Genomic DNA, 14,501 nt, shown 5'->3' on the forward strand with positions numbered 1-14,501 from the left:
ACTACTACTGCTACTACTGCTGCTACTACTACTGCTACTGCTACTGCTACTACTAATGCTGCTACTAATGCTGCTACTACTATTACTACTACTGCTACTGCTTCTAGTACTGACACCAATTGTCCAGTCTGGCAGCTATAAGAGTTAAGTAGCTAGATCAAATAAACTACTGAAACAGTTTAGTTCATGACAGGTCACAGTTGAGTTTAGCTTTTTAAGGAGTTTGGTCCTAGCTAATGGTTTAGCTGTTAAAACTTTCTGGTTTGGGATAGCTAACAGTTTAGTTTAGCTGTTAAAGTTTGGTTAGTGTCAGCTAATGGTTAAGTGCAGCTGCGGAGACATTTCAAGTAAGTTTAGCTAAAAGCAAAAATGATCAGCTATAGTGTCTGGTTCAGGATGGTTAATTGTTAGTTTAGCAACTGAAACAGTGTGGATCAGTTTAGCTCTTTAAAAAACTGTGCTTCAAGTTAGCCGATGGGTCAGTTTAGGAGTTTGGCTCAAGTTGTTCAGTTGGTTTATCAGCTAAAAAACATTTCATTCAGGTTAGCTTCAAGTTTTGGTCCTAGCTAAGTCAAGTAAATCTTCCGTTCAGTGGATTATTTGTCGTTTTGAGTGGGGAAATGACCCAAGGTTGTCAGTTAAAGGTAAATGACCCCAACTTTTCACAGTGGTTTTTCAAATTCCTCCCTCCGCTCGTCTATTCTCTAGTTGTTTCATTCCTCTAAAATTTCATGGTTTATTTGCATGTCAATGCCCACTTTACTGCTCTGCTACAACTGACAGACAAGCCTGTGAACGGATCTAAGCTTTATCAGGGTACATGATCATCTGCCTTGTGAAGCATGCACAGTCTCAAACAGACAAACAGACAAACAGACAAACAGACAAAAACACACACACACACACACACACACACACACACACACACACACACACACACACACACACACACACACACACACACACACACACACACACACACACACACACACACACACACCTCAAACAGCACAGTGAGTGCTGTGATTCTGCCTCCGGCCTTGATGGTTTCGTCTAAAGAGTCGTAGTGTTGTGCCTCATAACAGTAGATCTGCATCTGTGGGAGAACACAGAAATATAAATCATGAATGAAAAATGAAATGAAATGAAAACGTGATGGATGGCTTAATGAATTGGCCCCTAGCGGGAATAGGCCCAGGAGCCCCCACTGCTTCTGTTTGAAGTGACGGTTAACATTTCTCTTTGGTCAAATGACCACAAAGAGACACAAAAGAGCCCAAAGAGAAGCAAAATGACAACAAAGATGTCTCTATAAATCTCTGGGTCTTGCTCTCATGTAGGTAGGGTAGGGGCCTTTTACATGTCTATGATTATCTCATAATCTGTCCATGAATAACATGCAAAGATTTTGATGTTCAGTTCGAACCACAGAGCTTGAGATCCAAATATCTAGCTTTATATGTCAAATTAAATTGGAAAAACCAGTGAATTAACGGCCATACCATGATACCCAATAAGCACGTAATTTGGGGTCACAGTTTGGTTAAACTTGGCACAAACCTGAAGACTAGCTGAAACCGACAAAGACTGGACAAACCACACATACAGATTGTTTCTGTCACATTGCACAGACTTCATTAGCCTTTGACAGCCAGGAAGGAGCATAAACCTCAAGACTGAAGAAACACACTAGACAACGCGCTCAACCACTGGTCAACGAAGACTGGAGCTCTAGACGACCCCGCACATCCGGTCAGAACACCAACCATCACGTGTTCTTGTACCAGAACAAACATGTGGGACAACCAGCAGCTTGCACTCTTCGTGAAACTGAAGGAATTGCCGATCTTCTTATTCCTTTGTTTATTACCTGATATGTCTCCTTGGGCAAAATTGTCAATGCAGGACTTTTGCTTGTAATGGAGTATTTTTATAGTGTGGTATTAGTACTTTTAGTTAAATAAAGGATCTACTTTCTTCTTCTTCCACCACTGATTTTAAGGTGTCTTACCTCCAGAGGGTATTTGACTCCATCCAGACTGTGTTCGGAACCGTCTGAAGAGGCGTTGCAGCGCCCCCAGTGGAAGGTGATACGACCGACCTTGAACTCTGACCTGAGGCCTCCTCCACTGACATAAAACTCTCCATCCACATCCACCGCCACTGGAAAAAAAAGACACAGACACGAACGTATACGTGACACTGAATGCACTGTATTTTGTGCTCTAAATACACAACTGATCCTACATAACATGACACAAACGTATTTGCCTTTAAAGCAAAAAAGTTATTTTAAAACTGATGTTTGGCTTTTTTTCCTCTATAACTCAATGTGTTTAAATTGTCGCCTGCAAACAAACTTCACCACCCTCCTTTTAAAGCTTTGAAGACTTGAACACAACACAGTCAAACCTCTCACTGAAAATAATAGATTATAAAATGTACAGAAGATCAAAAGACGAGAGCTTCTTTACCACATAAGACTCCACCAACACCTTTATTGGACCATCAAACAATGATTCAGTCAATAGGGGGATCTTCTTCAGGTTGGTCTTTGTTTGACCTGACAAAAAGGTCCCCTCGAGGATCGAAACCTTCTTTGATGGTCTAATAACCGTGGAGGATTATACAGTCCTTTCATCTTCTGTGCTATACTGTACATCTCAGCCCACCACCTTCCAAACAGAATGGCCATGTCACTATTGTTATGTACAGATAATACATATTTTCCATGTAAATGCACTAAAGAAATTCAGTCTTTGCAAAGTCATCAATCTGCTGTACACTCGAGCTCTGCACACACAAGACTCTGTTTGGTTTTCGTAAGATTTTGTTTTTTTTTATTAGACTTTGATCTGTGTGTGGTTGACCTCACTCACGTCCTCAAATATTGACTCAACTTGCTGCTGATTAACTTGTGTTGAAAAGTTTGTTTGCGTTGCATCAAAAGCATTAAACAATCCATACGCTACATCCATCATCTCTTTTTTTAAAACTGAAATCTTCCATTTTTAGCCCAGTATACTCCTGAGGGCCCGAGAGCTTTGAAAAGAGTGTGTATGGACGGCAGTTTGCGCCTTGAACCTACACTGGGCCCATTTGTGCGCTGATAAAAACGGGTTTAAGTACTGTCAGCCTGAACCGTGCTCAGATTGTCCACCAAACATCTCCATTAATAAAAGCCTTTGGGTGCAGCTGGCGGCCGAACAACAACTACAACAGAGTGCTTCTTATTTCGCTGAGAGTCCCGTTGCTAAGAAGCGCTGGACTCGTCTGTTTGGAGCTTTTTGAAAGGCGAGGCGAGATCCCTCTTGTCTACAATTTCACTTAACAATTACTTTGAATGCACACTGTAGGTTATTGTGTTTCACACCACTTAGAGAGAGAAAATATATAAAAGGGACTCAATCTTGTCAAATGAGAAACTGGTAACTATATCCTTTACAATAGGACACCGCTGTATGAAAAAAGGTCCTATTGCTCAGTCTCTATCTTCCTGAAGATGTCATTAGTAAAACAGAAGGTCAACACGGTGGCATGGAAGGGATGTGGGGAGTAATACAGACGGAAGGAAAGAGATGGCTATAGTTTGATTGATGGAGGTTGCAACTGATGTTTCTCTCACAACTAGTCACTTTTCAAAAAACAGCTTTTAAAAGGTTGTAGATGACTTCAATAAAAACGACAAACAAGCAATTCATATATTAGGAGAAGCCTTTTTTTCGTTTAGCTTTCACGCGGCAGGGTCAATTCATGATGTCATTGAATGAAAGTTCATCTTTAAACCCTAAAGTTCAGGTTAAAATTCAAGAAAATCTTCTGCACAAAAACAAGACACACAACCACATTTGTACTGGACATTACGTAGCCAAACAGGTCTGAGAATCTACAGCCATGGTAGCCTTGAACCTCATGGTGGCCTTACAGAAAACAAATCATGGGGATGTCCAAAGTCAGACGGATTCATCCTTTGAGCACCACGAATGTCAGAACAAAATTTCATGGCAATCCATCCAATTGTTTTTGAGATATTTCATTGAAAAACAAAAATATCAAAAGCAAAAAGCACAACACTAAAATATCAACTTATAAAGTACTTGTGGTTAACATGTTAGCAAAAAGCTGCCAACCCCCCCAGGAGTGGGCTTTGTGTCCACCTGATGAATCTAAGTCCAGTACTCCCTCTCTTTTAGCTCTGGTTTTAGTCTCCACCAGCTCGTGAGGGAAATATCTAGCTCTTTAGCGACTAAATGCTCCACTATGTTCACCAGCTGGTCTCTGACTTTGTCTGTCTGCTGCTTGCTGCTGAGCAGGTGGTGGACAGTGACTGCTTCAGAGCTTGTTTGGTGAAAACAGCTGCTGCTGCTGCTGGAAACAACGTTGATGAGAACGAAGTTTATGGGGAAAAAAACAAAAAACAAAAACAAAATCAAAATGATGACCTAAAATTCTCCATAGTGCTTAGGGGAACTTCAGAGTCACAATAACAGTCAACATCAACAGTTGATTGTTCTCACCTGTCTTGCCGTCATTCTTGATGGTCGTCCTGTCGGTTGTCAGACTCTCCCAGCCGCCAAACTGCAACTTCTGGTACTGCAGCTTCACCTGGGCCAGGTTCTCCTCGATGTTGATGGGAGACTGCTTGGCGTTGCTGCAGGATGGAAACTTCTTGGCCCAGTTGTTTTGGTTTAATGTTCCTGAAAAGCAAACAGAAACAAGAAGTGTTACCCTCATTGATACGAATGGGGTGGGCAAAATAATAAAATGCAGTACAATTCAATAGCACCACAAAGTGCAACGGTCCAACATGACCGTAAAGTTAAATCAGCAGCTCTCTAAAACAGTTTCAACACAAACTGAACATTATAAACTTCATGGAGGGAGGATTTATTGCAGGACTACTACATTAGACTGCATTAGTTTTATCTGGGTGTACCTAATAAATTGCCAACTGAGTGTATACATAAACGGTTCTGCCTACCACCCAACCAGGTTGGTAACCCCTGATGTCTGCCTGAAGACTTTGTCCTTGCAACTGTCAACTGCGCTAAGAGGCCACACACACTTTTGGTTTGCCGCTAATAATGCAAGAACTGTATTTACACATCACACCTTATCCACCACCTTACTCAGGTCCTCTAAGTGTAACTGTTTTTGTTTTAATATAATTTATTGCTACTTCATTATCTTATCACCTTATTTATGTCTCAACAATCCCTCTCCATAGTTACTTCTTATATATGGTGTGTAGGCCACAGCGCCTTATTCCTACTGTTGTTTTATGCACTGCTGCTTGTAAAGCGTATTGCTGTGAGCTCGTTGTAATTATTAAAGGTGACTCAGATGAGCACATCAACATTTTAATTCAGTTTTATCTTGTTTTCTTTTGTGTTGGCAGCTGAACAATAAGAGAGCGGTGTTGGGAGAGATTTAAATGAATAGAACAAACTGAAACTGTAGAAGTGGTGGGAACAAAAGTAGGATTTTCCCCAGTGGAAATTCTGCCCTTATTAGCCACTTTATTAGGTACACCTGTCCAGTCTAATGCAATCCTATACAACTGTTAGTGGTGGTGTTGTACTGGACTGTATTATATTAAATACATGTAAATAGAATAAATGTGAACCGCTCACAGGTGTGCTGCTCTGGGACAGCTGGCCATGAGCTAACAAGCTAATACCCTCCAGCTGTTCTACTGTACTTTTCTCTCCTAAGGTCAAAGTCCAAGATTTTCATTTTTCAAGCAGACTTTTTTCCGAAACGCAGCCCGCAGGGTTCTACTAACAACTGCTGCTCACAGAAAGGGTTGAGCGTCAGGTTTCCTCCTCGCTTTCATACACGGGGAACAGGCTGACGTGATGGATGACATAAGTACAGTATGGAAAGTGTTACAGTCGGGAAAACAAATTATCCCCCACAAAGACAGACACTCCCTCAGAGACAGATTTAATCCAGCTTCTTATAATCACGTCAGTTCGATCTACACCCTCAGGCTTTTTGTTTCGCTTTTCTTCGAAAAACTGCACCATGTGAGGTGCAATCACAAACAAGTCCATACCCTGCTGCTGTGACTGCAGCGTGTAGGAGGACCACATGGGGATTTCCTCACATCTGCACATCTGAGTTACTGCCTTCACTCCGCATCTCTGATGCTGACAGTCGGAGATGGGACACAGGCTGGAAAACTGTCGTCTGTTTGACTCACGCACTCTCTGGTTAACGGCAGCTAGACTTCTAAAATCTAAATACATTTAAAAGAGTATGTCCTCAGTGATGGACTAACATGGTCAAATATCTCCTCAGACAACTCTGTCTCCTACAAAGTATGTGTAGATTTTAGTTTTTGAATACGAAGCATGTAGTTAGTTTCAGTTGCTGCTTAAACACTTTTGTTCAGGTCAGCTTTGACCATATTTAACCAAGACCACAACCTTTCCCAAACCATGGTAATATTTTGTTTTTTTATTCATTCACCTTGCCTCTCAGGATACTGTAACTTAAACCTTTGGTTTTTAAATTGAACCTTTTCACTTCAACGTTTTTTTTGTTTTGTGGTAAAAAACAGATAAAGACCGTCAGCGCTGTTTTTTTCTTTTAACCGTGATCGTTTCCCCATCTTAACCAAAGTGGCTATTATTCTAACTATGACAACGAGGGTCCCTTACACGTGTAGTTCTGGAGGAGTGCCATTTAGTTTGTCGGCCGAGAAATTTCAATGAAATTTCACCATTTCCCGCTCCTCAAAAACAACTGACAAACTACTTTTTCATTGGAATCCATGTTTTCTGGAACGAAATCCATCATTCAGGCTCCGTGTGATCCACTGTGCAGGTCTGACTGATAAAAAGAAAGGATAAACTGTTTTTCATGGAATCCTTATCCACCCCCCTACTGAACATGCTTTTGGCCTGATTTTGAATGAGCTCCCTTCTCTTCCTGCTGTGAGTAAGTGTCTGGGGAGGCTCAGCTCCAACCGGATGCCTCGTCTTCATCAACATAATTATTACAATTTGCATATTAAAACTTGTTCCCAGCCAGATGGCTACATTTTCCCCGCTACATTTCAATAATGAGTAGGACGTCTAAATTATGGGTTATGTTTGGAGTCACTGAGTTTTGACATAAATAATAAGAGCTGCACCTACAGTAACTTGATTCAAGAGCAATAATCATCCCTGAACTGCCTGTTTTAATGCCTGTGCTTTATTATTTTGTATTTATGTTCTGTTTATGACAGTTTCTGACTTTTTTCTCAATGTAACTGTAGACTGGGTATTGCTGTAAAAGAGCATCTCTCAGACAATATATATATATATATATATATATATGTGGAAAAATGTTCAAATTCATCAGTTGTTAGTGCACCACCAGCAAGCTGGCATCACCCGCGTTATATCGTTCTTTATACATTTTTAAAATGAACTTTAAGAGCCTGTTTCTTCCAGATTCCTTCTCTTCCGAAACAGACTCTGCAACGGGAAGCAAGCCACATGTTCCGACTAATGAACTGTCTCAATCATCTTGCAGAGCCATCGAGCTAATTATGTGTCGTAGTGTTGTTTTTCAGCCAGATGTTGTTTATGTTTGTGAGCAGGTGCGGCAAGCGGTCACATGACAACCCCCCCGCCCCGTCCTCGCCCTGATTGGCTGTTAGAGCTTCTTCCTCCAGAGGACAAAGAGCCCAACCGGGTCTGACATGCTTCTGGGTCAGGACAGATATTAGCATGTCAGTGGAGAAAAAACACACGCACGCACACAGGCTGTAAACATTCCTTCATTTCAAAATGTGAAACCTAGAGTAAAACACGTGGCAGAGAAGTTCAGAGACCACGCCAGACCTGCGACTATGAGTCGAATGACTGATAAGTCTGTGACTGTTTTAAGAACTGATTAATCGTTTAAGTCATTTCTCAAGCAAAAATACCAACATTCCCGGTTGTCAGATACGAGAATATCCTGCTTTTCTAGGTCTTATATTATAGTAAATTTTATATTTTGGGGTTTGAGGCTGTTGGTTGACAAAACAACAGATTTAACGATGTGGTCTAGGATACTGTAACAGCTTTTTTTTTTTTTTCACTGTTTGTTTAAAAGTTAAATCGAGAAAATAATGGGCAGATTAAAAAAAAACAACATAATTATTATAATCATTATTAATAATAATAATGATTATAATAATAATAATTATTATAATCATTATCATCATTATTATTATTATTTCCACACACAGCACATGCTGTTGTCAGTATACTGTGGTTCAGAGCTGTGCACGACTTGAATGCGGTTTTAGAGGAGTTAAATGCTGGAACTGTTTCTTGTTAAGATATATAGAATAATTTGTCTTAAAACTTTTAATTTAATATGTGCTCCTCTCTCAGTTTAAAGACTTTCTTTTTTTATTGCTCTTTTAAAAAGGATCATAAATGTAAATTTAGCTCTCGAACTCTCAATATTTACATTCACTTTCCCCTTGAGCAGCTATAAAGTTAGAATCAGTTTCCACATTGTGTCAGTATCTAACACAAACAGTATACATTGTTCTGTATCACGTTGCTGCAGCTCTTCCCTGAAGCTGTGATATTTATACTATCGTTCCTCATAGACTTCTACATGTTTGCTGCATCGGTTTATACAAAACTCAGCCTGACATGTTTTTGTATCTTTGGAAACTCTGGGTTCTCCACCATAATTTAAAATAAAGTTTTAGGAGTCTGAACAAAGTCCGGATTGAGAACTCTTTCGCTCTTTAAACTCTTACATTTAGTTAAAGTTAGTTAAAGCTGGTCAGATTTAGCTGATGACCCTCTGGAGGGGCCCGACCCCTGGGTTGGGAACCACTGGACTAAACTGTATATAAAGCAGTTAACATGCTGCTGAAGCATCGATGACTCAGGATTATTGATCTGATCACGGCAGAGAGAATCAGAGATCAGTTGCAGGAGACACTTCGCAGCACAGCAACAAATTCTACTTTCTATACTAAAAGTACAATTTGCTGATAACACTTCTGCACTTTCACTTAAGTAGGAAGTCGAATGCAGGACGTTTACTTGTAACTGCGTATTTCTGCATTGCTGTACTGGTATTTTTATGCAACTACAGGATCTGAATACTTGTCATTGTAAGCCGCAGCACTAAGATTCTCCCTCACTGGAACTAAAGGACCTGGACCAAACCAGCCAAAATAGAACCAGACCAGCGGACCAAAGACACTAAAGGATGTCCACATACTTTTGGCAATATAGTACACCTCCGCACTGATACCATCTGAAGAACGCACAGGCCGTCTGTTGTGCCTCACTGCTCCACGTCAGGACAAAATGCTTCTGCTGTATTTACCAGTAAAGGCAACCTTGTGCCGCACAGCTCGGAAAAGAAAATCTGATCTCCTGGTTTTTCCTAAAGCGACACCATGAAGTTGACATTTCGGGGTTTTGAGTGAAATATCTCAACAACTGGTGGATGGACTGCCCAGACATTCGTGCCCCCCCTCAGGATGAACTGCCATACCTAACTGCTAGCATGGCTCTAGACTCTTGTTCTTGTTTAACGAGTGTACGGTAACTCCAGTAACGAGAACACACCCACCCTCTCCTCCACAATTTCCATCTTAAATCACTTCAATCTTTCTTGTTACAGGATTTAAGGAAATGTGAGCGCCATGTTTAAATAGCATGAATACAGATGAAAGAAGACAACTTTAAAAATACGCAGTTGGGAACTCGTGAACTATTGATGTGGGGAATAGCTGTCACAGGTCACTAATAATTGATTATGTTTGATTAACTCCTTTCCAATGAAATTACCTTTATCTATGTTTTTATTGCAGCTGGGGATTATTTATTGTTCACTTACTGAACTGTCAGACAAACTGGAGTCTGAAGAGCGTGTGACGGACGGCTGAGATACACCAAGTCCATCAGCAGTCTCCAGTGCTACTGGATTGTTTTGATCTGTTGGTGAGCCGACTGGATCCTGATTAACCAATTAAGTTCATTATCATTGATTTTTCCAAACAGTGGCACGATGGGACACACGCAGCAGCTGAGTGACTGAGAGCAGGTCTTGGGGACTCCTCTTGAATCCTCTTGGACTGCCTCTAACTTCTCTCAGACTGAGGAGCTGCTTTTAGTCTTACGATGTTTTGTGAATATGGTCCCCGACCAGTAGGTTGTTGAGATGATGCAGTCTGAAAAGATGCAGACTGACACCACTGACAGAGCAAAAACACTTGCTGAGGATTTTTGGCCCTTCTTCTTCTTTTGGCCCTAAACAGGGGATAAGACACTGTCCATGAACTACGATGTCCCCAGTTTTCAAGCCTGGCTAAGGACTGGTTGCATCTCTCTGTCCCACTTTGTCTTCTCTCTACTGTATCTAAAAAAAAAGGGCATGTAATGTCCAAAAATGTCTTTTAAAAACTAGCATTTGTCCTCATTTACCTTAGGACCACACTGACATTTTGTACCACTGATAACTGTGTCTGGGATGATGCAAGATATATATATTTTAAAAGGAATTCCTGTTTAGAGGAAATCTACTGGGCACTGTCCACTGCAGCGGAGAAAGCTGCTTCTGACATTTGACGTCCAAGAGAAGCAGCACTGAGAGACGGTGAGACAACGTCTCAGTAGTCCAGACAGTCAAAACACATCAGTCACGTCAGTAAAGAATATTGCAGAAAAAATTTCAAGATGTACTGTAAAAGTGACTTAACACTCGCTGCTCAGTTCCACACGTATCTGCAGTACAGCAACCTGTTATTTTCACACAGTTTTGCCTTTCTGTCTCCAGCACTGGTCTCCAGCTTGAACTTGTATTTTCCCGGCCCCACAGCAGGTGCAGTCCAGTGCAATACAACTGAGGAAGCCAAGATTGCTGCGTTAATTATTTATTTTATTTTTTTAATTTGTTTACGGCAAATCAAATGACTTTAGAAGTTCAGCCGAAAAACAGCTCCGTCATTATGTTTCATAGCTCAGTTCATTCACTGATCACACGGGGTGATGAACTCATATTTCAGCGAGGAACATTCTTCTTGCAGAATTTCCATATTCCACGGTCTGCAGCAGAAAACGCTCAATTAGTTTCCAGACATGTGCAACACGTTTTAAAAGTAAACGCCATCAGGCCTGCGGGACTTTATGCAAACCAGATGACCTGAGGCTGGGCTCATTAACATCCGCACTCTTAGTAAATACCATGCTAACTTTTAAATTTGTGGTGATACGAAATATATGTATATCTACCGGTACAGATATTATATCTCTATACATTTAGTGGACTCGATCAGGACATCTCTGACATTTTTTCATGTCTCATTTTTATGATCTCTCGAACGAGTCACGTTGATAAACACAGTCGATCTGCACGGATAAAAGCAAATCCATATTTTCATCTCCCATATAAAAGCTCAGAAGCTTCTTTAACTACTTCACTTCCATTCAGAATCAATGAGTTTATTCTTTGAAATACAGTGTTCTCCCTCTCCCACACATAAACACACACACACACTCACTCACACGCATGTAAACACAAACGAAAAGCTTTATGTGGTTATTCCACTGGTTGGGAAAATGCACGTTGTCGCCAACGGACACAGTCTGCTGAAATCAAGTCTTGACTTGTTCCCTGTTGCTTACAAATGCTTTCGATTCCAACATGAATTTGTTTCGGAAGCTTGTCAGATTCATTTGAAGGTTTAGAGACACCGAAATTGTCATACATGCCTTCAGCTGCGATGGTCTTTCAAAGACTAAGTCTGGTGATATTTCAAATTTTTCTTATTATCAACACAGACCGAAAACAACAGTGAATGTCTCCTGCTGACCTGTGCGTCTGACCAGCTAGAGCCTGATACATCTGATTCCCTCTGAGCCACAGAGCTCCATCGTTTCCAAAAACTACTAAAACACATCAGTGAGTCACACTGTTGCTCTGGGTGACATGTTCCTTCATCACCATGAACACACACGGTATTTTGACTCAATCCCAGAATCCTAGAGCAACAATTGCTGCTTAACATAGTCCCCGACGAATGCACTATTTCCTACCTGATTGTCTGATAAAAACTACAGTGACCTGGTTGTAAATTAGCAAATTACTGAGCCGTTTTTACTAAATGAAACTATAAGTTTGTGAGGTGTTTTTAAAGGTTTACGTCTACAGTAGGAACCAGTGGATCTGGAGCTGAGAGCCACAGACAGAACAGGGAAGTCAGAAAGTGTTGAGAGACGGACTGACACACTGTTGGTTTTGGTCTTTCCATGGAATTTGTTGACTACAAGTAACATCAGACTCCCTGTCTTCTTGGTCTTGGTTAGCAAGCAGCCAACTAGCGTACACGCCGTGGAACTACGTTCCACCTTCGCTTACGTTGCCGCAGCCACAGATGCCATCAGGTGTTGAGTGAAAGGAAGAGTTACTGCACAGTGGCAGTGACAGAACGGTAACAAACTAGACCCTGAGCAGCGGTAAAGTCACTGACGTCACTCGAGAGCAAAACCTCCCAACCTGCTGCCTAATGACTGACAGCTTACTGTTCCAGTTTTACGTGCGGGCTAAGGACTGTGCTGCCTGCAGGGCATTTCACAAACCTTACTCACCTGCGTACGACCAGTCGATGTCTTCTGAGAACTTGCGTTGATTCCTGTAAGCATATCCTTCAGCTGTAAGAGAGAGAGAAAGATAAGAAATTATCAGTTATATTAGACGTTTACTTTATATTCAAACTGTCCAATTTCTCTGATGAATCCTGTAAATCCTCAAAACCTGTTTGCTGCTGCAACGAAATTATATTTTCTTTAAAATCGTCAGTGTTTCCATGTGAAGAGTCTTACAGGAAGAGTTCTGTGGATCATCTTTGGCTACAGTACAATACAGGGTAATTGCCAGTGCTTGAACAATGGTGAGTGCAAGCCACAGGAGCACAGAAATAAAAAATAAAATAAATGTAAAATTATAAAATATGAGGGACTAAAATGACAAAAGGGCAAGATTTCTGTGGTTAATAAAAGTGGATAAAGTCAATAAAAGTATCAAGTTTAGCTACTCCTTAGCCTCTTCTTCTATGAATACAGGCAACATCATCTATTCACATTAAAAAAATAGTACTCAAGAAGAACTTCACGGATTGTAGCTTTGGGTGCTGTAAGGCTGTAAAAGTTTCACAGCCTCAATGTTGTGAAACAAGTGTCCTTTTAAATTCCTGAGCTGACGGATGCATTAGTGAGATGGACGTTAATGAGATTTAAGGTTTGCCTGTCGGATTGTTATTACTGGTGGGAATTTTTTTTTTTTTTTTTTTTTTTGAGATTTGCTGCCTCACACAAGGTCACTGCTGAGGTTTCATCGAACAGCTGCCAAACATAACCACAAACAGCTGCCCTGCAGCCGAAAACAGCCACGGGCTCTCTTCGACTCAAACAATAAAACATGAAGCTGGAGAAGGTCACATAGTCACTTGCGACTATAAAAAAATTGACCCTGTTTTTTCATGTTGAGTTTTTATTTAGCTGCTGGGACTATAGAAAAAACCCTTAGGTTGTCAAAACTCAGTTGCTCAAAAATTTCTCCCTCCGACGTGGGTTGAGCTGGCATCTGTACCGTTTGGCCCCTTTTTTGTCCCCTGGGTCCATATTTGGCGCAAGGTGGGCTACAAGGGGGGCCAGGTTTGACCACAAAGGTGTCTTGTAAGAAAAATAAACTCTCACTATCTTCCCAGAGGTATTTTAATATCTAAAACAACAAGAACAAAACTAATTGCAGCTTAACAGGCGAACCACAAAGACACCTCTCCGACACAATGTCAACCAAAGGTGGACTTTAGAATTCATTGATGGCTGATACACTGACTAATGTTATTAGTTAAAGATGTAAGTAGTGATGTAAGTAAACAAGTAATGATGGATTCATTCCATCTTCGTAAACCAGTTCAGGGTCCCTGGTGGTGGTGCAGGGAAGCTCACTGACACACCTTTTGGAGATGCTTATTAATGTTTTCAGTTTCACCTGTGCTTTTCCCGCCGTGACAAAAGTGTACTGATCGCGGTTTAAAACAGTCAAGGACAAAAGGGATCCGCATGGGCTGGCCAAGATGGATCCATCTTATTTACCCGTGCATAGTATACAGTGGGTACCACAGTCCCAGCCTGGTGGAGATGCCCCAGTCCTTGCGGACATACCCCCGACGGCATCCACCTCAACTGAGAGTCAAAGTAAAAGCTGAACTGAACCGACTGCACTGAAGTGAATGGGAAACCCCCTAACTTGAACACCTTGAAAGTAGGTGAAGTTGCGACAGAAATCCCTACTGCTCAAGACAAGCAAACAACCAAACCTCTGGTAAGCAACTAGCCCAAAATCACAAGCACCACGGCACCCGGACCTCTCCGGCTCTCAGTCATGTATATAACGAGATCCTGTCAGGAGGCGACACCATTAACCTGAGCGGCTGCCCGGGCATCTGTCACGTTAATGAAGTGGAGTGGTTAGAGAACAAC

The 14,501-nt window shown here is 41.2% G+C and overlaps 1 protein-coding gene across 5 annotated transcripts in view; it reads right to left on the reverse strand.

The window, feature by feature from the left end:
• Positions 1-14,501, reverse strand: part of ptprz1a (protein tyrosine phosphatase receptor type Z1a) — a 93,873-nt gene that overhangs the window by 47,434 nt on the left and 31,938 nt on the right. For all 5 annotated transcript variants that reach the window (XM_040133502.1, XM_040133501.1, XM_040133505.1 and 2 more), the window contains exons 2-5: positions 12,606-12,668; positions 4,518-4,697; positions 2,012-2,163; positions 1,001-1,096 (exon numbers count right to left, since the gene is read on the reverse strand). In XM_040133502.1, coding sequence (XP_039989436.1) covers positions 1,001-1,096; positions 2,012-2,163; positions 4,518-4,697; positions 12,606-12,668 — 491 coding nt within the window. The remainder of the gene's footprint in view (positions 1-1,000; positions 1,097-2,011; positions 2,164-4,517; positions 4,698-12,605; positions 12,669-14,501) is intronic.

This window comes from Xiphias gladius, chromosome 8, assembly GCF_016859285.1.
Source record: "Xiphias gladius isolate SHS-SW01 ecotype Sanya breed wild chromosome 8, ASM1685928v1, whole genome shotgun sequence".
Classification (NCBI taxonomy): Eukaryota; Metazoa; Chordata; class Actinopteri; order Istiophoriformes; family Xiphiidae; genus Xiphias; species Xiphias gladius.